The sequence below is a fragment of the Lampris incognitus genome, chromosome 7, assembly GCF_029633865.1.
Source record: "Lampris incognitus isolate fLamInc1 chromosome 7, fLamInc1.hap2, whole genome shotgun sequence".
In the NCBI taxonomy this organism is placed as follows: domain Eukaryota; kingdom Metazoa; phylum Chordata; class Actinopteri; order Lampriformes; family Lampridae; genus Lampris; species Lampris incognitus.
This window is the reverse complement of record NC_079217.1, coordinates 27,946,071-27,971,925: the sequence shown is the minus strand read 5'-3', so window position 1 is coordinate 27,971,925 and position 25,855 is coordinate 27,946,071. Positions and strand designations below refer to the sequence as shown.

The 25,855-nt window shown below is 42.5% G+C and overlaps 1 protein-coding gene across 1 annotated transcript in view; it reads left to right on the top strand.

The window, feature by feature from the left end:
* Positions 1 to 18,877, top strand: part of trarg1a (trafficking regulator of GLUT4 (SLC2A4) 1a) — a 58,328-nt gene extending 39,451 nt beyond the window's left edge. Inside the window, exons 2-3 of the mRNA XM_056282835.1 lie at positions 17,515 to 17,641; positions 18,867 to 18,877. Coding sequence (XP_056138810.1) covers positions 17,515 to 17,641; positions 18,867 to 18,877 — 138 coding nt within the window. The remainder of the gene's footprint in view (positions 1 to 17,514; positions 17,642 to 18,866) is intronic.
* The last annotated feature ends 6,978 nt before the right edge of the window (positions 18,878 to 25,855 follow it).

The following is a 25,855-nucleotide window of genomic DNA, read 5'->3' as shown; positions in this document are numbered from 1 at the left end:
AGCTACCACATCCAAACCAAAGAAGGTCAGATCTACCAACGCAACCGTCAACACCTGCGACAAAGCAGAGTGAACACTCACACTACGCACACACACACTTCACAGCAGACTGTTACCAGCGCTAACAACAACACACAAGCCCATCAGCAAGAGCATGCTGAACCTCCAGACACGAACAATCAGCGACAACCAGACACACAGCCTGGTTACACCACGAGGTCAGGTCGCACGATCAAACCAAGACAAATCCTTGACTTATGAATGTTAAAAAAAAAAGAGAATTTTACACCAACCTGTACTATACCTGCTATGTTTTGAAAAGAAATATTTACAGCGTTCACTTACCTTGTGTACCTACCTGCTGTTTGCAGTTACCAGTAATGAAATGAAAAAAAAGATGAAAGGTTATTACGGTGTCACATTTAGACAGTGAAGGAAATGTTTTACACTACTTTGTTGCAGTCCAGTTATATAAGAGTTCCACTTTCATATTCTTTCTTATTAAGATTGTATTCGCTTATAAACGTGCTCAACGTGGTCTGTATCTCTGCAGAGAAAGCAGCACTTTTCAGAAAAAGGGAGATGTAATATTTGCTAGTAATATTTGATTTGCTAATGTCCCTTACGGCTTTCCGTAGCGCCACAACAAAGTCACGTGATGTACGTAACAACGTCAGTCGGAATCCGGTCGGTGAATAAACACCCAGCACGAGAGAAGTCGTCCTTGCTTTATTAATGTTATAAGTTAACATAGCCAGAGGGCACAGATCATTACAGGCCTAGCCTACATTATTGGACGCCAGTTTGGATAAGATTTATGCGCCATTTTAAGGCCGTCTTCAATGTCCTGAAGAAGTTGCCAGTTTAATAATATATATTATACATATTATTATAGCCTACCTGGCTGTTTATTTATCTAGCCTAAGGTGTAGGGAGGTGAGGCTTTCTGTAATTCATTTCATAATACATTTATCATTAAGCTTATTTTGTTGAGTAGGCTTATGTGTTTTTGTTTTCCCCCTCCCGACTCAGCCACATATTAGGCTATAATTCAATATTGGTCGCACTCCCTCTGGCTGTAGGCCTACTTCTGAATGTTAGTATTTCCTGTGTCCTACCATGGAAGTGTGGTTTGTGTGATAGGCCAAACACTCATTACCGAGTAAGGTTAGGTTAGTGGCTTATTAGCCTAGGCCTATCAATATTTTCGTAATAGGCCTACACTTTTCTCCGCCTCCGCCTGGGCTCTAGGCCTATAGCCTATGGTTTTACTTTTAAGGTCGATTGTTTTTTCTGTTCGTTGTGGCCTAATTATCTACATATACTGCTTAGGCCTATCTTTTATGTTGTTTTTATAGTGTGAGGAGGTGAGGCTTTTTGCAATTATTTTTATTTCATAACACAGTATGTGTTTTTTTTTCTCCCCTCCCGACTCAGGCCTAGCCATTAGGCTATAATTCAATATTGGTCGCACTTCCACTAGCTGTAGGACTACTTCTAATGTTATTGTCGATGGTTGTTTCTGGGCTACTGTTCGTAGTGGCCTAATTATCTTCATATACTGCTTATCTTTCATGTTGTTTCTTGAATATAATTCTGGTCGAATTTGCTGGATAGAAGCATTGCTTTGCATACCAGTCACAGCCTAGAGAAATGCAGGAACATCTCTATGCCTGTGTGCGTAATGGGGTTAATGTTATGTGGGTGGGTTTAGTTGGGGTTTTTTTTTGTTACTGTTTTCATTGATGCATCTTTCACTCGGACGAATGCCAGGTCAGTGGTCTGTATAGTCAGCCGTTTTTACACTCTCAGCCCATGGCGATTCTAACATTTATTAGCCTTAATGCCAATGGTCTGAATCACCATAGCAAGCGTGTTGCACTGATGGAGGTGGTTCGTAAGAGGGGGGCAGACATCATCCTTTTACAAGAAACCCACAGATTATCCTCTGATGTGAACGGACTAGCTAATAAATATTTCAAGGTTGTGGCATCATCGTGCGCAAACAGTAGAACGAGAGGGGTAGCGATACTCTGCCGCTGCAGATTAAATATGGTTGTGCATGAGTGTTTCTCTGACGAGTCGGGTAGGATAACTTTGGTTAAGGTTTTTGTTGAAGGGTGGCGTATTGCTCTTGTATCTGCGTATGCTCCTAATGGCTGTGTCAAAGACTTTTTCAATCTACTTACTGTCACTATGTTAAAATATTCCGATTGTGCTTTCGTTGTGGGGGCCGATTTTAACGCGGTCATGAATAATGTGCTGGACAGGTCAGGGAGTAGTGCATCACATGACCAAAAGGCGGCCTCTGATATGCTCGTAAGGTGGGCTGATGAGGTGGGTGTGATGGACCTTTGGAGAAGGTTTAATCCATCTGCTAAGGACTTCTCATTTTATTCAGCAAGGCATAAGTCCTTCTCGAGAATCGATTATATTTTTGTTTCGCAGGGCTTATTCCAAAATATTGATAATGTTATACTTGTCCCCATGACCCTTGTCGATCACAAAGCAGTGTTAGCTAAGGCCTCTATCCGCCCATCTTTAAACAAGGCCCCGCCCGGCGCTTCAACACCTCCCTCCTGAATGATGAGTCATTGAAGACACAGTTTGTGGCTGCTATGAAAGACTTTTTAGTTTTAATGTCGGATCAGTTGGTGACCCAAGGATTCTTTGGAATGTGATTAAGGGTTTTACTTTGAATAATACTACAGTATATACTTCGACTCTAAGTAAGGCGAGGGCTAGGAAGCTTTGTGATCTTGAAAATAGGTTTATCGCTCTGGACAGTCAGTTACAGGCCAAATACAGTGACAGCACAGCTGAATTCCAAATACACCGCACAAGGCAGTGTTATTATTTTAATGGGGCAAGGCAGAGTCATCTGCTTGCCATGCGTTTGAAATCTAATGAACATTTTGTTGATATTTCTACTGTCAAGGATGCTGATGGCATAGTCAGATCTGATCCTGTGCAGGTGAACAAGGTATTCCAGTCCTTTTATGTAGACCTGTACGCCTCTGAGGTTACTCCAGATGCAGCCAAGCATAAAGATTTTCTAGACAATCTCGTGCTACCTTGTCTCACAGAAGAGGAATCTGCCTCACTGAACTCTCCTGTCACTCTGGATGAGTTGAAGGAGGCGGTTAAGGCTATGCGCAGAGGCAAATCGCCTGGGTGCATCCCCCCCGAATTCTATTTAACTTTTTGGGAAGTTCTGGGTCCACACCTTCTCAACATGATATTGTTTTCTATTGATGAAGGGTCTCTCACAAGGGATGTAAATATTGCTATTATTTCATTATTATTGAAGAAAGGCAAAGATCCCATTGAATGTGGCAATTATAGACCTCTTTCTCTGCTCAATGCTGATGTTAAGATTTACGTTAAAACTTTAGCAGGCCGCCTCCAAAATTATATGCTTAAGTTAGTACACTGCGACCAGACTGGGTTTATCAGAACAAGGCTGGCCTCTGACAATGTCAGACGTTTGCTCCACATTATTGACAAAGCTTCTAGCATTAGAACGCCTGCTGCTGTGCTGTCACTTGATGCTCTTAAAGCTTTTGACCGCCTTGAGTGGTCTTTTCTCTGGTCTGTGCTGGCTGCCATGGGTATCGGTGATCCCTTTATTAATATGATCAGGGTGATGTATGCTAACCCTACTGCTAGAGTTCTTACCCGGAAGACTTCTTCACCCTTGTTTGATATAGCCAGGGGCTCCAGGCAGGGTTGTCCCCTTAGCCCCCTGCTGTTTGCGCTTTCACTGGAACCCCTAGCACAGACTATTAGGCAGTCTGATCTCGTTGCTCCCCTCGTGCTCAATGGTACCTCTCACCTTATTTCGTTATACGCGGACGATTGTCTCCTGTATGTAGCCGATGCCCCCAAATCAATTCCTCCTCTCCTGGATATTTTTGACCATTTTAGTTCCTTATCGGGTTACAGAATTAATTGGACCAAATCAGCGTTATTGCCCCTGAACGAGGCCATGCGGTCGGCCGTACTTCCCCCGCTTGTTCCGATTGTAAGCCACTTCAAATATTTAGGGATTGACGTCTTTCCGTCTCTGACAGTCACAACAAAATCTAACTTCGACTTGACCTTTAAGAAGGTCTCTGAGGACATGATTTGATGGGCTTCAATGCCCAATTCCATTCGTGCTAGGGTTTCCATCGTCAAGATGAATATATTGCCGCGGGTTAATTTTGTTGGCTCTATGCTCCCTCTTCCGCCCCCTCCTCGGTACTGGGATAAACTCCATTCAGCGATTACCAAATTCGTCTGGAAGAACAAGCCCCCTTGCCTCAAACGCACGACCATGAATCGTAACAGATCAGATGGTGGCGTTGCGCTCCCTAACTTAAAGTATTACTGTTGGGCCTACACCTTGCGTTCACTTACGACCTGGCTCGATCCTGGTGCAGAGGTCGCGTGGAAATATTTGGAAGAAAACTTGGTTCACCCCATACGACTGTTTTCTAATATTTCTACTGCCCAGTGTAGGAAACGATTTGGCCCCATCATATCACACCTGGTTGCGGTCTGGAGATCTGTGGAGTCGGCATGTAAGATCACCGCTAAGTGGAACGTTTGCTCTCCTATATTTTACAACCAAGGTCTCCTAGTTGATCATCGTCCTATCCCGCATAATAGCTGGTCCAGTAGGAGTGTACACTCTCTTGGTAATCTGTGTGATGACCGTGGTCTGCGCTCTTTTGAGGATCTCAGGAATCAATATGATTTACCGGCCTGGTCTTTTTTTTCTATCTTCAGTTGAGGGCTTCCATGAAGGCTCATGGGGTGCCGTGGCTCTCTTCTCTCCCAGTGCATCCACTTTATAGAATAATTAGTGAAAAGGTTAGTACTAGGGGTTTAGTTTCTGTGCTGTATGGCTTTATCCTGGAAAGAACATACAAACCCCTTGCGCTGGACACAATTTGGAGAACAGATGTGCCCGATCTGGATACTGAGTTCATCAGCAGATACACTATAATTTTATACAACGGACATATCGCACCCCACGACAGAGGTTTTGTATGAAACTTGCTGATAGCCCAAACTGTACACTTTGTTCGCTGAATGTGGTTGGAACCTTCTTTCATATGGTCTGGGAATGTCCAAGGGTGAAAGGGTTTTGGGAAATGGTTGCTGATAAATTGTCCCAATTTTTGTCGATTACTGTACCCGCTGAGCCTGCGGTATTACTTCTCAATGACTTCTCTGCACTACATGTACCACAAATCAAGCAGCGCATATTGCTTGCGGGACTCACAGCAGCCAAGAAGATGGTTGCTATGCGTTGGAAAGCTCCAGATGATTTGTCATCTCGTCATTGGTCCCTCTTATATCTGGACATTGTATATTTGGAGCTCTCGACAGCAAGGATCCATGGAGCAAGGGCTGGAACTATAGACATGTGGAATTCTGTGGCCGCTGAGTTGAAGAACTTTATTGACTGAACACTGACTGAGTACTGTATGCTGTTTCTTTTTTTGCAATTTTTTCTGTAATTTTTTTTCTTTTCTTTTCTTTTCTTTTTCTCGTTTGTGGGTGGGTTTTTGTTTGCATTATTGTTCATTTGTGTGTCTTGTTTAAAAAATGATAAAATAAAAAATATTTGATCACAAAAAAAAAGCAATTTGATCAGCCAGGTGTTTTAAGGCCTCTTTAACACAGGGCTGGGGTGGGATATAGACACCAAACAGAATAAATGATGAAAATTCCCATGGTGAATAGAATGGTTTATGTAACCCTGTGGTTAAATTATAGGCCTTAGATATATTATATTGCACTATTAGATAAGACTTTGGCCTATGTTTGTTATTTTGTTAACCTTTTGAATATGAATATATTAAATTGTTGATATTGTTCTGCAAAACAGTTGTTTACCAATGTGAAATGCATTTACTTTTATTGTTGAAAACTTACCATTGTTGTGATTGGTTAGCTGTGGAGAGAATAACATACCTTGAATGTGATTGGTTGAGAGGGCAGCGCGGAACGTCAGCGCGAGCAGACTGAACAGTGGGAGAAAGTAGGTCACTCGTCCCTTGTGTGAGCAAAACTGAGCAGTTTGATGTCGAGTTGTTATATGCTATTTTGCGGTGAGAGAAATGTAATTGAAGTTTAGTGAACAGTGGGAACTGTTTGTGTGGACTGGGGAGACAAACTGACTACTCGTCAGTCCCATATGTGGACCCAGCGACGTTACGGAGCGAGCTAGCCAGTCGGTGTTCGTTGCTAGCACAGCAAGACGCGCGAATGGAATGGATGCGGTAAGGGGCTTGCCCCACAGTGAATCGGGCCGTCTTCTAGTTTAGCGAAGTAACGTTATCAGTTACAGTGTAGTAGTGTGTTCACGCGACCATCGAGGAACGCAGAAGGAGTCGTCTGTTGCCGTGTTGTGCTGCCGAGGCGAGCGCACGGTTCGACCATGAGATGGTGCTAACGGCTAACTAGCCAGTTAGCTAGGATGGCTGGCTGCCTGCCTGACGTTCGCTGCTGCGCTGCGGTGAGAAGCGCGAGACGAAGAGGAGCATTAATTGTGAGTACAAGTTGGATGTGCGGGCTTCCAAGGGGAGCGAAGAGGGCTGTTTAGGGTCCCAACGTACCCGATAAAGAAACAGGCCTGCAACTGGGGGTTGGCTTTCTTTTATTTTTATTGTCGGCTTAGTTATAGGGTTGTTGAGCTGTATGCTAATGTGTTGGTCTGATTAATTTGTGTGTATATGAATGCAGATGCTTGTTAGCCATTGAGGCTTATTACTTTCATTTATTCCAATAATTATTACTCATAATACATTTGTATATATAATTCTATGTACCTGTGTGAGTGTGGATTATTCATGTGTGTTTATTCCTGTGGTGTCTAGGCTATGGTAAGTGACATGTTGAGACAACCTTAAAGGGCTAGTCCACCTTTTTACTGGAAGTAACCTATTGACACCCAGAGATGTCAAGACCATGTTAGATTGCCTTAAAGGGGTCATATGCCATATTTAAGCGCCTTAAAGAGGTAGTCAACTTTTTAGTTGGAGTTACCTGATGACACTGTAAGGCATTTAGAGCCTTTAGAACATACTTTAAACACATAATAAGCGAAGTTAACATACTTCAATAGTTTATTGGATACCGAGTTGTATAGAGAACTCAGGAGCGTTGTCATTGACAGTTAAAAGGGATAGATAGCGCTACATTTACATTCAGTGAAAAGGGTCTCTAAGTGAGGGCTACATGATTTCTTCAACTCTGTGACATCCATACACCAACCTTTATTTATGTAGAAGCATGCTGCCACCCTGTTTTTTTCCTGATAGCTCCGTTTCGCGGTCCGATCGGAGGAGTTGGAACTGTGGCAGATGAAGTGTACTGTCCAATATATGCTCACTAAGCCAGGTTTCAGTGAGACACAGGAAAGCACATCTGGAAAATTCCGAGTTTTTTCCATTTGGGAGTAGCAACTCGTCCATCTTGTTGGCCACAGAGCGGACATTTGCCAGGTGGATTGATGGGAGCGCAGGTCTAAATCCTCGCCGTCACAGTTTAACGAGTGCTCTGGCTTGCTTACCCCTGCGGCATCTTTGGTGTAGTCTGCACAGGGCTTTTACCAGCCAAAATCTCAGCAAGACTTTCATTAAAACATTCAGTTAAAGTCAGTTAAAAAAAAAAAACCAAAAAAAAAACAAGTCTGTTCAGTTTGTCAAGAGGAGAGTTGGAGGCTTAAAATTCTTCCCTGCTGTATGTGATCAGTGAGTGGGTGCTGGAAACTAAACAAATAAACAAAAACAAGAGTTCTTGTATAAAAGTACAAGAGGGTACCGTTTGCGGAGCCATCTTGATGATGCATCAACTTCAAGAACTGACTGTTCACTTGTGCCTAATACAACCCACCCCTTGACAGATGCCATTGCAATGAGATAATCAATGTTATTCACTTACCTGTCAGTAGTTTTGTCTGATGCTTTGGCTGATTGGTGTATACTAAACCGTCCATCCTGTCATCCGTTCATCCATCTGTTGTATACTATACTTGCTTTATCCAGTTGGGTTGTGGGAGGCATTACAATATTTTACATGACAGTGGCTTTTTGAGATCACAACGATGCTGCAGCTCCTTGTGACAGAGTAATTTTGCAATGTCGAGCAAAAAGTTGCAACTTTATTGGTCATGCCTCACTAGTACTGTAGAAGGGAAGATACAGAGCCTGTTTTGTATGCAGAAAAGCCTCAATGTGATGGCGGAGAAAGTCCACAGGGACTTTTTTCCATAATGACCCTTAAGCATCACTCAGATTCTCTGGCCACACAGAACAGGCCGTTTGCAGTAACATGCAGGTGTATCCGATAAAGTGGACACTAAGTGTATATGGGATGTCAAACTAATATTATAAGAAACAAATAATGAAAACTTGGAAATACAGATGAAGTTACCACACTCCTTTAGCCAACATGCATTTATTATCTCCCTAAATGAAAAAGATAATGACATCTAGGTTTTTTTAAATTCTATTTTGCCCCCCTTTTCTCCCCACTTGTACTCGTCCAGTTACCCCACTCTTCCAAGCGGTCCCGGTCGCTGCTACACCCCCCTCTGCCAATCCGGGGAGGGCTGCAGACTACCACGTCTCCTCCGAGACATGTGGAGTCGCCAGCCGCTTCTTTTCACCTGACAATGAGGAGTATCTCCAGGGGGACATAGCGCGTGGGAGGATCAGGCTATCCCCCCAGTTCCCCCTCCCCCCTGAACAGGCGCCCCAACCGACCACAGGAGGCGCTAGTGCAGTGACCAGGACACATACCTACATCTGGCTTTCCACCTGCAGACACGGCCCATTTTTGTCTGTAGGGACACCTGACCAAGCTGGAGGTAACATGGGGATTCGAACCGGTGATCCCCGTGTTGATAGGCAACGGAATAGACCACCACGCTACCCAGATGCCCCTGTGACATGGCTAGTCAATTTGATTTAAAGAATAGTTGGTAATACGTATGGCTGAGTAACAAATAAATCTGATAGATGTCTACAGATGGCTGTCTAAAAGCGGCGCTATCATGCGGTCTTCCTATTGGTGTGTTCGTCATCAGATGGCACTGAGTGGTTTGTGGTTGTAAATGAGATCCTGGAGGAGAATTTGTCTGAACCCCCCCCCCCCCCCAAAAAAAACCTGTTTCTGATCACAGTACGGTTTGATACAATGAGAACTCATGACAGACTTAGTGACGTGGTGTCGGTACAGAATAGCCTTAAATTTGATTAAGGGACCATTCATACTTTTCAGTTAAAAACACGGATAATTCAAATAGCAAAATAGCACCAAAATATTGAGAGGGCTTATAAAGAAGGCTAAAACACAGTGCTTGATCAAGCAGGGGTTAAACCATAAGGTCTGTACATGTATGATAAAGTAAATAGAGGAGATGAGATTGCAGAGATTAATAAAGGAAGCAATTCTCAGCAATTAAAAGTTCATGCTGTTGGATCGAGGTTAAAATGAAGAATATTTGAAACTGTGTGTATTTCTAAATAATATTAGAAATTAAGACTTACCTGAAACAAAGGGACTACTGGTGTTTTTTTCCCCCCACATGCACTTCAACATCAAATACACATCCAACCCTTTTCTTATTGTACGGTGTCCCCTCCCCACCAGGCTGCTCCTTCCTCTCCATTATTGATGAAAGGAGGAGAGCACGGAGAGCACGGAGAGCACTTAAAGATTTACAACCCTCTTTTTCTCCCCCTCTTTCTCTTTATATCTTTCTTACGCTCTCTCGCACACACGCACGCACACGCACGCACACACGCACACACACACACAAACTTCCCATTTACCATATGAACTAGTGTGTGTGTGTGTGTGTGCTTGTCCGGTTGTAGAGTAGCCCAGCAAACACAAGATAAGACAAGACACTTTCTTTGCAACAGGGTAGAATTTCCCATTCACAAGACAAATATGACTGGGCTTACTAGTCCCTGCCAATCAATATACTATAGACATGAATCAGCCTGGGTTCCTCCAACAAACCACATACTCTTACCCCCCCCCCCCAACCACCCCCCCCTCCACACACACACACACACAAACTTCCCATTTACCATATGAACTATGTGTGTGTGTGTGTGTGTGTGTGTGTGCTTGTCAGGTTGTAGAGTAGCCCAGCAAACACAAGATAAGACAAGACACTTTCTTTGCAACAGGGTAGAATTTCCCATTCACAAGACAAATATGACTGGGCTTACTAGTCCCTGCCAATCAATATACTATAGACATGAATCAGCCTGGGTTCCTCCAACAAACCACATACTCTTAACCCCCCCCCCAACCACCCCCCCCCCTCCACACACACACACACACACACACACACAATATAGACCACATAGCCCTGAAGCACGTCACTTTTGACCCATTCTGGTTTTAAGTACCCTCATTTGACGCTTCCTATTTTTTGGATGCGCTTAGGAAAGATGGAAAATAATTTCAACGCAATTTTTCAACTTTCAAGCATCTTTTCCTTGAAGCAGGTGAAGGCCAGATTAGACAGGGTCTCCCGGTGACTGAATGTGAGGATATGTCTTTTCCCCGAGAGGAGAGGGGTTCAATAGTTGACTCCACTGGAACACCCTGAGTTTCTGTGTGTGTGTGTGTGTGTGTGTGTGTACAAATGTATGTACTTATGTTTGTGCATGTGATAGAAAAACAGAGAATGATTCATCCATCCATCCATTATCCAAACGGCTTATCCTGCTATCAGGGTCGCGGGAGAAGGATTCAGAAAAGGGTAAAACGCCTGAGAAAAGGCCTTCTTCTCTTTTCAAGTGAAAACTTGCTCTGGAACAGAGCGTATGTGAAGTGTTCTGGATAATAGTGCACATCTGTTAATAAGCCTCCTCTATCCGATGCTTTAGTATCCCTGTAAAACATGAATAAACAGAATAATGTAAATACTGACATGGAAACATAAATCACAGCGACTGCAAACAACAGAGAATGAGATAATGCGTTTTGCTTATATCAGCATATTCACTGCTACCATGCTCGGGTTTCATAAACAGGACGGCCTCGTAGGTAATTAGAAGGGGGGGGGGTGCGGTTAATGCCGGTGAGATATGGCATTTATGTGCTGCAATACAAAAAATAAAAAATAAAAATGGACCAGAGGTGGCATTTAAACTCACTTCCTGTTTGTTTGGAAGAAGCACCTAAGTCAGTTTCTGGCTCAGTGCATTGCTCAGTGTTACGCTGTTCCCATCCACTTTACACAGGCACTTTGTGGGTCTTGCCACATGGGAGACAGCCTGGAGACAGAGAGGCTCATGGGAGAGAGGGTGAGCGAGGCAGTAGGTGAGATAGATGGGAGGCAGGGCTCTTACTGCAGTGATGGAGGTGTAATTTTATCCTCTACTGAGGCAACCCCAGCACCTCAGCACACACTGTACTGCTAGAGGCAACAATGGACACACACACACACACAAAAGATTATGTTTTTGAATTTTTTTCTGAAAGCAGTCTCACAACTTAAGAAAAACCAAGGATCAAGCAGGTGAATAAAGATAGAGACAAAATCATTTACATAACGGCAAACATGCGACTCGTTTCTAAACAATATCTTACCTTCTGTTAGCGCAGTTTAATGTTTATTCATACAGTTTACTATGGAATAAAATGTTTGGGTCACAGCTATACAGTAGCAAACTAAAACAAATTAATAAGTAGATGTTGGAGAGGTGGGTTTGTTGACAGAATGGAAAGGAGAGAATTGTGGTTGTTTGGGGGGACTGGCAAAGTGAATGGATGTAATGTTAATTTATTAAATTGTGTTTTAAGCCATGCAAGTTTTGCTGTCAAGTTAAGGAGGAATAGAGCCCGTTACAAAAAGAGGAAAGCTGAGGTGTGGGATATTTTTAGGTGTATAATGCAAATAGATGTTAATATGTTGCATGGTTATGTTAGAGAAGAAGAGTTTGTTGGTGGATTCATGGAGAGGAGCACTTTTGTTGTGACTGGGGAAGGAGGGAGGGTAATGTTAGATTTTGGTTAAACAGTATACTGTGTGTGGTTTATGTGTATTTTTTGTTTGATTTCTTTGGTTTGGTGTGTGTGTGTGTGTGGGGGGGGGGGTCTGTAGGCTGGAAGCCATGCCAAGGCCAACAGGTTACCTCACTATTTTCTGTTTTGTCTACCTGTGTTGTAATATTTGATTCTGTAGAGTTTGATGGGTTTGTAAAGTGTTTTATTTCTCTATTTGTTTGGTATATACACTACCGTTCAAAAGTTTGGGATCACCCAAACAATTTTGTGTTTTCCATGAAAAGTCACACTTATTCACCACCATATGTTGTGAAATGAATAGAAAATAGAGTCAAGACATTGACAAGGTTAGAAATAATGATTTGTATTTGAAATAAGATTTTTTTTACATCAAACTTTGCTTTCGTCAAAGAATCCTCCATTTGCAGCAATTACAGCATTGCAGACCTTTGGCATTCTAGCTGTTAATTTGTTGAGGTAATCTGGAGAAATTGCACCCCACGCTTCCAGAAGCAGCTCCCACAAGTTGGATTGGTTGGATGGGCACTTCTTTGAGCAGATTGAGTTTCTGGAGCATCACATTTGTGGGGTCAATTAAACGCTCAAAATGGCCAGAAAAAGAGAACTTTCATCTGAAACTCGACAGTCTATTCTTGTTCTTAGAAATGAAGGCTATTCCATGCGAAAAATTGCTAAGAAATTGAAGATTTCCTACACCGGTGTGTACTACTCCCTTCAGAGGACAGCACAAACAGGCTCTAACCAGAGTAGAAAAAGAAGTGGGAGGCCGCGTTGCACAACTGAGCAAGAAGATAAGTACATTAGAGTCTCTAGTTTGAGAAACAGACGCCTCACAGGTCCCCAACTGGCATCTTCATTAAATAGTACCTGTTAGAGCCTGTTTGTGCTGTCCTCTGAAGGGAGTAGTACACACCGGTGTAGGAAATCTTCAATTTCTTAGCAATTTCTCGCATGGAATAGCCTTCATTTCTAAGAACAAGAATAGACTGTCGAGTTTCAGATGAAAGTTCTCTTTTTCTGGCCATTTTGAGCGTTTAATTGACCCCACAAATGTGATGCTCCAGAAACTCAATCTGCTCAAAGAAGTGCCCATCCAACCAATCCAACTTGTGGGAGCTGCTTCTGGAAGCGTGGGGTGCAATTTCTCCAGATTACCTCAACAAATTAACAGCTAGAATGCCAAAGGTCTGCAATGCTGTAATTGCTGCAAATGGAGGATTCTTTGACGAAAGCAAAGTTTGATGTAAAAAAAATCTTATTTCAAATACAAATCATTATTTCTAACCTTGTCAATGTCTTGACTCTATTTTCTATTATTTCACAACATATGGTGGTGAATAAGTGTGACTTTTCATGGAAAACACGAAATTGTTTGGGTGATCCCAAACTTTTGAACGGTAGTGTATGTGTTGTATTTTCAGTGTTTTTATTTCTATAGAATAAAAGAGAGAAAAAACCCTAACAGTCTTACGTTCATTACTGGAATAACAATTGAGAAATAGGTAAAGATGTAATTTCAATCTTCCCATCTCTCCTTTAGTTTCCTGCCCATAATCTAACTAACAGCTATTTGAATTGTAATTAAGGAAATGCATACTTATGCACATCTACTGTGGTAAGCAGCTGCAAGCATGAAATAGACCAAGTCGGTGCTGTGTTCCTCTGTCCGTACACCGCTTTTCACTGCGTCTGGCCTCTACAATGAAAATAGATTGTTATGCAAAGAAATAAGATATTCTCTTTTAATAAGCAAGTTTGAGGTCATTTAGCCAGTAATGATCATTCTGGGGTATATTTAAACAGTTGTGGTCTACCTTTAAAAACGTTTTCAAAGGGGGCGTCCAGGTAGCATAGCGGTCTATTCCGTTGCCTACTGTGATGGCCACACCATACTGTGATGGCTCAGTCCCCTACACCTACCAACTCGGGGATCTCTGGTTCGAATCTCTGCGTTGCCTCCGGCTTGGTCAGGCAGACACAATTGGCCATCTCTGCTGGTGGGAAGCCGGATGTAGGTATGCGTCCTGGTCGCTACACTAGCCCCTCCTCTGGTCGGTCGGGGCACCTGTTCAGGGGAGAGGGGGAACTGGAGGGAATAGCGTGATCCTCCCACACACTACTTCCCCCTTGCGAAACTCCTCACTGTCAGGGGAAAAGAAGCGGCTGGCGACTGACTACACATGTATCGGAGGAGGCATGTGGTAGTCTGCAGCCCTCCCTGGATTGGCAGAGGGGGTGGAGCAGCGACTGGAACGGCTTAGAAGAGTGGGGTAATTGGCCGAGTACAATTGGAGAGAAAAAGGGGCAGGAGGGGGACTTTTTGTTCTGGGTGTTGGATATGTAAGCGTATTTGAACCATTGGCCCTTTTCGAGGAGGAAACTGTAATCTGGAGTCTGCTGATATGGAGTTCAACTCCATCATGGTGTTCTTGGCGTTCTTGAGAAGAGGTGTAGGTGTAGATGTGAGACACAGGTCATTCAGAGTTATGAAATTGTGGATGGGAGGTTTTAATTGCTCACGTTATGATAAAACGCCAAAGTTTATTTTTCTTGGGACCCAGTGACACTGCTCAGTGTAGTGCAGACCATTTCATATAATATCCTCATGGGTTTGTATGTGCATGTGTCTGTGTGTTTATTTACTAGTGTGTGGTTGTTCCCTAGTATGCATGAGAGGATGTTTTCATGCTACCCAAAATGTTGACTCCTGTGTTTTGTTTTTTTGTTTTTTTGTTTTATCAAGGAAAACCAAAGCATAGAGAAAATATTTTGAAATCAACCTCATGTGATTTGTCACGGAGTTTCCTGGTCACGAAAGCGACGTCCACGATCTAGGATTTGACGTTACTCATGCCCTCCATAGACAAACTTAAACACAAACACTTTGGCACACAAACACACCCATATATCATCCTGTCTCCATGTATATAGGGTAGACATAAAGCAATATGCATGCAGCATTAAACTGATAAATAACCCATCCCCGCAGCTTCACAATCCAGTGGGCTAAGCGTGTCACGTTCTTTCCATCAATTTCAACGTCACCAATTTGAAATACTAGACCGTATCCTGTTCTCAGCGGGGAATACATTTTTCAGTTCATATTCTACCTTATGGCAGCCACCAGAGATGGTCTACGAGTGTGAACTACTTGTCATTTCCCCTTTAAAATGGTTTTGCTGATGATTGATGGAGACCCACCTGATAAATTCATCTAAGTCAAACGCTCAGTGTGAGTGGTGCCAGTGAGAGTCAGCATCTTCGCAGTGCCTGAAATAAAAAAGAAAAAAATGCAGATACTCTTCTTGTTAGTGTTTTGGTTTGTGTATTGGCAAAACCTTTGGTATTAAGTTTGGGATTTCTACAGTTATTAGTGAGCAGTATTGCAAATGTTCACAACATGTATTTCTGCAACAAAAGGGAAATGAATTTCAATTGTATTATAGTTCGGAAATTACAAATTAATGACCACAATATTGTATTGCCATGGTACAGTCTATGGTGTGAAAGTGTATGTCTGATTTTTCAACCAAAAATGATTTTTATCACCCAAGTCATTGCATCATTTTTCTACACTATGTTTTCCTATTATTGCGATGCAAACGGTAATGAGTTGGCAATGAATTCAGGCAAGTTATCAGTTTTTACAGTAACATCATCTCATTACACCTTGTGTCCTTTAATATAGTGAAACACGTTTGCTACGTAATGAAGTGCTCTTCAGACTGGTAGAGCAGCAATGTGGCAGACTCTAGAACAGCATAACATGGTGCAGTCTGGGTGATGAAGTCCTCTGGTTTGACATATAGTGAGGACTCGCTGGAGTTCTTCGGTTTTCACAGTGATTGACTCAGTTCATTTTCTTATCACATCTGATCTGGGTAGATATTTCGTTGAAATTAGTTTATTTGTAGACTGTCATGATGAGACATTTGTGTACTGTTTTGTTCACATGTGTTATTTGATAACTGATTTTGGTGCTATTATGTTACTACAGACACTATTTTGTTTATTTGAATTTTGTAGTACGTCATGATGATGACATCATTTGCGGCATGGTGGCGCAGTGGTTAGCGCTGTCGCCTCACAGCAAGAAGGTCCCGGGTTTGAACCCCGGGATTGCCGAACCTTGGGGGTCATCCCGGGTTGTCTTCTGCGTGGAGTTTGCATGTTCTCCCCGTGTCTGCAGTGGGTTTTCTCCGGGTGCTCTGGTTTCCCCCCCCCACCATCAAAAGAGACATGCATGTTAGGGTTTATACTCCTATTCGTGCTCCTGACCGAGGCATGGCAAGACGAACTGGGGTTGGTCCCCGGGTGCTGCAGCTGCCCACTGCTCCAAGCTATACAGCTAGGGTGGATTAAATGCAGAACGTAATATCATATATCGAAATGAAAAAAATGATGTGACATTGTTTTTGTAAATAAGTTTTCAGATTTGGTATTTTATTTGTTTCATTTTCAGATAAATTTTTCAACATGCGTGAATATAACCATAATTATATATATATATATATATATATATATATATATATGACACCAAACACGAGTTTTTTTTTTGTTTTTTTTTTTACTGGGGACCCACTGAAATGACCACTGTGGGTCTTGGGGACTCACTACATTGAAAACCTATTTACATCACAGCTGTCATCATCTTGTTATCACAGTGGTTGTGTCTCGGTGCAACAGAAGTGAGCCTTACATTTTTGCTGTTGATTCCTTGCAAAGTTGGTGGTGTTGGAGTTAAATCTTATTCTGCTACTGGTCTCTTTGTAGGTTACTCTGGATCAGTACAGTTAAGTAAAACATGAAATATAAATGCCACAGCAATGTTAAGATTTAACTGGAAAAGATGGAAATGTGACCTCCACAAGAGCAGCTTTTCTGATCTCTGTCTGCCAGTTGAGGTGTAAAATGAAGCACATTTAGGTGTATAAACTCAAAATTTGTATGATTAAAGACATTTTAGAAATGTTATGTGTTCTTTCTTACCCTTGAGGAAAAGTTGCCCATGTTCAGACTCAATGATATGACTGTCCAAGACCACAGGAATAAGACATCTAAGTCATCATCTATGTTCCACCTAAGGATTAATCAACTTATTTGCTGATTGTACAACGAAAGCATTTTTAATTTTAGATATTAATTGCATCATTAGGAACAATAAATACGTTTTGAGACACAAGAAACTTGTGTCATGTTTGATGGCTGTTTGATGGCTGGCTTTGAAAGTGAAGTGGTATCTATGGCCAGATCTTGAAGAGGTTATTGTGAAGTATCTTTACATGTAATTCACTCTGCATTACTAAATCCAGCACATGACACATAATGCAAATTCAAACTCGTGATTAAAGAATAATAGTAACAGATCAATATATGAAGTCAAAACATATATCTTTTATAGTTTAACTTTAACCCAAAAGGTGCCCTCTGGTCTTACCTTGTATGTATGTGCTTCTTCTCCAGTCCAGAAACAGTCTGCAGGCTGGAGATATGGATGGAGCCAAGAGGCTTGGTCGGCTGGCTCGCCTGCTTAGTTTTGTCTCCATCATCCTGGGCTTGATAGTCATCGTTGTCTACGTCTCAGTATCAGGTATGATAGTAGATAGGACACACTTATGGGTGTCTGGCTATGAAGATTCCACTACTATGACCATTAAAGGCTCTGAGAGATTGGGGCAAACCTAATAAATGAGATATCTATGTCACGTTTTGTTTAAACACAGTGTTATCTAATTAGATTTGTGAAGTTTATAGTTCTTCTTGTTCAAATTGATATCAACATATGCTAAGATAGGGCGGCACGGTGGTGCAGTGGTTAGCATGTTCGCCTCACAGCTAGAAGGTCCTGGGTTTGAGCCCCGGGGTAGTCCAACCTTGGGGGTCGTCCTCTGTGTGGAGTTTGCATGTTCTCCCCGTGTGTGTGTGTGTGTGTGTGTGTGTGTGTGTGTGTGTGTGTGTGTGTGTGTTGGCGTTGGCACAGTGCTTGCACTGTTACCTCACAGCAAGAAGGTTCTAAGTTCGATTCCTGCCTGGAGCAGAGTTGCCACTGGGGGACTTTGCATGTTCTCCCCAGGCCTGTCGGTATGCAGGGGCTGTCTGCGTGTACTCTGCATGTTCTCCCCGCTATCTTTAGACTAGGGGCCTTTCTGTGTGGAGTTTCCTTGTATCCCCCCATGCTCACACGAGTTTCACCCAACATGAAAAAAAAACATGCAGAAGACTCTCCTGTCCCGTCCCTGACCACAACATGGATGTCCACCTGGAATGGGTCCCTGGGTGCTGAAGGAGAAGTCTGCCTACTGCTCCTGGCTGCCCCTGGAGGAAGGACAGCAGGATGGGGAAAAATGCAGAAGCAACATTTCTTCAGCCAACACTCCCTGCATGTGTGTGTGTGTGTGTGTGTGTGTGTGTAGCTGTAAGATGAATAAAGTCTCTCTTCTCTTCACACAGACTTTTTACAAATGTACTACTGCATTACATTTACGCTGTGATATATGAGCCCATCACACGGGCCTGAGGTGTGTCTGCCTCTGTCTGTCTAAACTCAGCAGTTTCCCAACTGTGTGTGCAGCATGATGAAGCACTGCAGCAGCTGTAGTGAGCTCACTGTGTGCCAGGGAAGAGCCACTTGTCTGCTGCTTCATACCCTTCATACTAAATACACCAGGCAAACGGCGGGACAAACTAACTAGGATGTCAATGTAACCATCTCTCTCTCTCTCTCTCTCTCTCTCTCTCTCTCTCTCTCATCAACTCACCCCTTTCCCCACTGACCCTTTTGGTTTCCCTTTACCCCTTCCATTTCTCTTCCACAGTAACCAAGTGACGTGGGGGAGGGGAATGGAGGAAAAGGTGCGATCCTTCAAAGCCAGACGATGGATCCATTAAAAAACAAAAACAAATTTAGCTCATTTATGCCACAGTTATAACATCAAAACAACCCTTTGAAAGCAAAAGAATCCAACAAAAGAAGAGCCAGCTGTGTATCAAATAATCAGTAAACGCCAGAGATGCATGCATGAGATTCAGTAATAAACGCTTGTCAAAGAAAAAGTAATATAAAATTAAGTGGAGAGCAGAAAAAAAGGAAAGTGCAGTTTTTAGCTGGTCAGGAGGACCCACAAACGTCTCTCTTCGGAATGATGGACTTCTGAAAATGAAAAGGACTGGATGAATCATGAAGAGTTGGAAATGAAGAGAAGGAAAAAGAAGATTAAATGTAGATGCTTTCTACGTCAGGAAACGGCCACTTTTCCGGACGGACTTGGGTTTGGGATACAAACGTTGGATAGCGGCAGTAAAACCCTCTTTCATCAAAGGCATATCCAACTAAATTACAGATATTATATTTGAAATATGATGACACAGAGCTCAGTAAATGTACTTTTTTAAAAGTGTTTGTATGCTGAATGGTGCTGGGTTGGTGGAGACTGTCACAATGGCCCCTTGGTCAGGGCTTGGATTATTGGTGCAAATTCAAGCCCATGAAGGGACAATGAACACAATTTGGATGTTTTTTGCATTTTTGTTATTCTATTATTTTGTATAATTATATGAACACTAAAACTGAGACCAAATGCATGCCTGAATCTACTACTACTTTTGGTTGCTCCTGTTGGGTCACCACAGCGGATCACCCGGTCTATTTCTTCCTGTCCTCTGCATCTTCCTCTGTCATGCCAGCCACCTGCATGTCCTCCCTCACCACATCCATAAACCGCCTCTTTGGCCTTCCTCTTTTCCTCTTCCCTGGCAGCTCCATATTCAGCATCCTTCTCCCAATATACCCAGCATCTCTCCTCCACACATGTCCAAACCATCTCAATCTTGCTTCTCTTGCTTTGTCTCCAAACCGTCCAACCTAAACTGTCCCTCTAACATACTCATTCCTAATCCTGTCCTTCTTCGTCACTCCCAGTGAAAATCTTAGAATCTTCAACTCTGCCACTTCCAGATCAGCCTCCTGTCTTTTCATCAGTGCCACTGTCTCCAAACCATATAACATAGCTGGTCTCACAACCATCTTGTAAACCTTCCCTTTAACTCTTGCTGGTACCCTTCTGTCACAAATCACTCCTGACACTCTTCTCCACCCACTCCACCCTGCCTGCACTCTCTTCTTCACCTCTCTTCTGCACTCCCCGTTACTTTGAGCAGTTGAGCCCAAGTATTTAAACTCATATTCCTTCATCAGCTCTACACCTTGCATCCTCTCCATTCCACTGTCCTCCCTCTCATTCACACACATGTATTCCGTCTTGCTCCTAATGACTTTCATTCCTCTTCTCTCCAGTGCATACCTCCACCTCTCCAGGCTCTCCATAGTCATAGTCCATAGAGACTCCTGCCTGATCTCGTCCGTCAACCTGTCCATCACTATTGCAAACAAGAAAGGGCTCAGAGCCAATCCTTGATGTAATCCCACCTCCACCTTGAACCCATCCCTCACTCCAACTGCACACCTCACCGCTGTCTCACTGCCCTCATGCAAATCCTGCACCAGGCTTACATTCTTCTCTGCCACTCCTTACTTCCTCATACAATACCACACCTCCCCTCTCAGCACCCTGTCATATGCTTTCTCTGAATCCACAAAGACACAATGTAACTCCTTCTGGCCTTCCTTATACTTCTCCATCAACATTCTCGAAGCAAACATTGCATCTGTGGTGCTCTTTCATGGCATGAAACCACACTGCTGCTCACTAATCATCACATCTCTTAACCTAGTTTCTATTACTCTTTCCCATATCTTCATGCTGTGGCTGACCAACTTTATACCTATATATTTATATTTAGTTTATATCTATATATATCTATGTAGTTGCTACACCTCTGTACATCACCCTTATTCTTGAAAATCGGTAGCAGTATGCTTCTTCCCCACTCCTCGGACATCCTGTTTTCATGATTGTGTTAAACAATTTAGTTAAAAACTCCACTGCTGTCTCTCCTTAACACCTCCATGCCTCCACAGGTATGTCATCTGGAACAACTGCCTTTCCACTCTCCATAGCTGTCCTCACTTGCTTCTTGCTAATCCACCACACTTCCTGATTCATTATCCCCACATCATCCAACCTTCTCTCTCTCTTCTCTTCATTCATCAGCCCCTCAAAGTACTCCTTCCACCTTCTCAACACACTCTCATCGCTTGTCAGCACATTTCCATCTCTATCCTTCATCGCCCTTACCTGCTACACACCATTCACAGCTTCTGATTCTGGTCCCTCTGTCTAGCCAATCAGTACAAGTCATTTTCTCCTTCCTTAATGTATTTTCTAACCTAATCAAAATATAGGTAATACATTCAAGTGCATGCCTGAATGTATAACCTAAATTTTAATAAGGTTCAACTATTATTATTTTTTGTCTGGGTTTGAGAGACCGAGAAGGCTGAAGATGATACAATGGAGGAGTGATTTGTGGACAAATGGTGGGAGTCTTGCCCCTGATCAATGTGTGGACATTGACCTAACCCTCATCTACATCCCTTTACTTCTCCTGCAGCCCTGGAAGCTTGCCTTGCTCTAGGAGGGGCTCGACTATAATTATGTGCATGCCCACCCTCCCACCCGCTTAACTCCTTCCATTTCATCCCATACCAACCACCATGGCCAACTCCATGCTAGCCAACTGTAGTTCTGTCTGTCCCTTCCCATTTATGTGAACCCTCAACCTTACAGCCCACAGTTCCATTCTACAGCTAAAATCTCCCAATCCTTTCATAACCTAATTTCTCCCGTTACCCTTTCCATCATGATGCTGTCAGTCCGGTTACCTCACCAAATGTCTTACATAGCAGAGTCCGATCCACTTAACCTCCCTGTATGTACCTATCCTTCCTGCTGTGTTGGTATGACATGTATCTATATGGGTAGATATTTATGCAATATATACATATATTATAGGCATGCCATGGGCCAAAAAAGACATAACGATGAATTTTTTTTTTGTAATATCATAGCAATGATCCACATATTGAATGTTGGTTTTGAGTTTGACTTAGAAATTAGGAGCATTTAAAGCATCTCTCTAATGCAAGCATGGTGCATTGGTTGTATTCGTCACATTCATCAGAAGAGGCACTCTGTATTAAGTTCCTTTTGGACGTACAGGACTGTTTTGATGACACAATATTTGTTATTCTCTAAAAATATAATTACTAAATCAAACGACTGAAACGGTTTTATTTTAAGCCCCTTAAAGAGAAAAAAAACCCCAACCTAAATTGGTGACAAACTTTTAACCATTTCCATCAAATTCATAGTTATGAGCTCTGTCGTACAACCGTAAGATGAGGGAAAATAATGTCCAGTCAACACCTGACGAGTGATGACGTTTAATAGACCTCAAATCTGGTTTGAAACTGAGATTGTTCAATACAAATTATGTCGCTTGTTCCTGCAAAGTGAAAGTTTGGCTGCCTTTGGCATGTTACAAACTGACATACAACTGCTAGCTGGGAAACACTTAGCAACATGTGTGAATGCTTTTAGTCATCCGGTTTTCTTAAGCTTTGATCAACGCCATCAAAGCATGCAAACTAATAGACTACACAAGATGTTTAATTGGTAAAACTTCAACCAAACAGCCAAAAGCAGCAAAATCCAAAGATTTTCAATGACCCAACTGAAAGATATACTGCATTTCATGGTTAGTGAGTTGTAAAAAAGAATCTATGTTTAACCAAGACCCCGGATAATTGTGTAAAGCAACTCATCCTGTTCTACAAGATAGACGAAGTGGTAATCTCTCAAGGTCATAATGTGTGATTGCTGAAGTGGATTGGTCCTGAGCAGAAGGCCGAGCCCACACGCTGCACTGTCAGCAAAACAGTTGAAACTTTCAATTCATTCCCAACTTTCAATGTTATGATTTCCTTGTCTTAAATACATCTACGCCACTTTTCCATCTTTGTATACATTTTGCATGTCTGGAATAAATGTTACCATGCATGGTCTATGTCTTGTTTGGTTTTTGACGTGACATTCTTGCTGATAGGCAGTAAGGACAAAGTACGATTTTAGTGGCCTTGCAATTAACTTCACGCCTGGCATTGAACTTAATGAACCCGTGCAAAAGCTACATTTTATTGGTAGTGTAGTACCATCATGGGAAGGCTAAGAGGGAAATGAGGGCTCATAATGTTAGCAAGGTTGAAATGCTTGACTTGTCTCCAATAAAAGTAGAAGCTGATACATACCATGAAACACACAAGCACACACACACACATTTTTCACGCTGTTAGCTGGAACAATTATGAATAATATACATCCAATGACCAACCAACCCCCCCCAAAAAAAAAAAAAAACACCACACACACACACACACACACACACACACACAGCACTGGTGTCTGGTGCCCATCCTGAAACAGCATGGAGTCCATTCAAAATGTCAACTCCTGAGTAGTTCCTGATAAGTTGTTGTTTTTTATAATGGATTCAGATAGAATGGGAAAAGAAATATAGCACATAACTCTTTAAATTTCTTCGTGCAGAGACAAGTCCAATTATATTTTGTTTTTCCAGTTCTTCTCAATGACTTCTAAGTAAACTGAAATACATATTGACAAACGCAAAGTCTTGTTGCTGTAAAGCCCTTTGAGGCAAATTTGGAATTTGTGTTATTAGGCTACACAAATAAAATTGACTTGACTTGTCAAAGATTGTGAGCCGTTTGCTAGCAATCCTGGTAAGAAGTGGATTATTACCTTGGCTTTGACTTGGAGAGCACAAGTTTCTTTTCACATGGAAGAGAAAGTGGTGTTTTGCAGAACAAACTGAAATCTAGAACTTCTTTCAAAAGACAGATTTTCTGTGTCTGGCTATCCAAATTAAATTGACTTGAAAGGATTCATTTTAACTCTGATGGGCAAAACTGTATCTGGAAAAAATTGATAAGAGAATTCAACAGCACTGGATCAGTACATGCTTATCAAAATAACTTTGATTTCAAAACAATGTGGGAAACAAGGATGCCCCCTTTCTTGGATAGATACTCATTCAGAGAAGTGTGTTTTTGTGTCTTGAACTGTGTATTTGGTGCTCAAAAACAGACATTGGGCTCAACGGATATCCTGGTTCCTAGTTTTGCTCTGATGGGTTTTCAGCCTAAACGAGAATGGATAAAATATTCAAGAGCTCAATATACCAGCACCTCTTTCTGGGCCAGCTGCAAAAGTGTGTTTGAACATGTGCAATTTTGCCTTTTGATACAAACTGACAAACTGACATTTCAGGGGAAAGAAAGCATCATCTGGTCTTACCGCTGTAAAAGTGAGAAAATACTATGAACTGTGAAAGGGTCCCAGATCCTCTATTTGCAATGTTTGTTGTTCATGGACCTGAAAATTCGTAAGTGTACATGGCAATTGTTTCCATATTCTAAAAGGAAGTTTTCGTGTGATGCAGCCTTGTTAAGACTAAATCCAAACCAAGTGGTTTTTTTGGGGGGGGGGGGGGGGTCCTCGGGTCAAGTACGAGACTATTTGTTAAAGAGTCCCAGTCAAGTCCAAGACCAATGGGGCCAAAGCATATGTTAACACTGACACCATAACAATGAAAGTCCAATTAAACACCATGACTGTAAATGTACTGGTCTACATTCATAGTAAAAGTCAAACTTTCACTATGCTGTAATGTTTAGGCGTTTTTCCCCCCTCTGCTATGGAAGGATCATTTCAGATTCCAGTTAACTAAATTTTCAAAGACATAATACAAACAATATACACTCTCCGGCCACTTTATTAGGCACACCTGTCCAACTGCTCGTTAACGCAAATTTCTAATCAGCCAATCACATGGCAGCAACTCAATGCATTTAGGCATATAGACATGGTCAAGACGATCTGCTGCAGTTCAAACCGAGCATCAGAATGGGGAAGAAAGGTGATTTAAGTGACTTTGAACATGGCATGGTTGTTGGTGCCAGACGGGCTGGTCTGAGTATTTCAGAAACTGCTGATCTACTGGGATTTTCACGCACAACCATCTCTAGAGTTTACAGAGAATGGTCCGAAAAAGAGAAAATATCCAGTGAGCGGCAGTTCTGTGGGCGAAAATGCCTTGTTGATGCCAGAGGTCAGAGGAGAATGGCCAGACTGGTTCGAGCTGATAGAAAGGCAACAGTAACTCAAATAACCACTCATTACAACCGAGGTATGCAGAAGAGCATCTCTGAATGCACAACACGTCGAACCTTGAGGCAGATGGGCTACAGCAGCAGAAGACCACACCGGGTGCCACTCCTGTTAGCTAAGAACAGGAAACTGAGGCTACAATTCGCACAGGCTCACCAAAATTGGACAATAGAAGATTGGAAAAACGTTGCCTGGTCTGATGAGTCTCGATTTCTGCTGCGACATTCGGATGGTAGGGTCAGAATTTGGCGTCAACAACATGAAAGCATGGATCCATCCTGCCTTGTATCAATGGTTCAGGCTGGTGGTGGTGGTGTAATGGTGTGGGGGATATTTTCTTGGCACACTTTGGGCCCCTTAGTACCAATTGAGCATCGTGTCAACGCCACAGCCTACCTGAGTATTGTTGCTGACCATGTCCATCCCTTTATGACCACAGTGTTCCCATCTTCTGATGGCTACTTCCAGCAGGATAACACGCCATGTCATTAAGCTCGAATCATCTCAGACTGGTTTCTTGAACATGACAATGAGTTCACTGTACTCAAATGGCCTCCACAGTCACCAGATCTCAATCCAATAGAGCACCTTTGGGATGTGGTGGACCGAGAGATTCGCATCATGGATGTGCAGCCGACAAATCTGCAGCAACTGCGTGA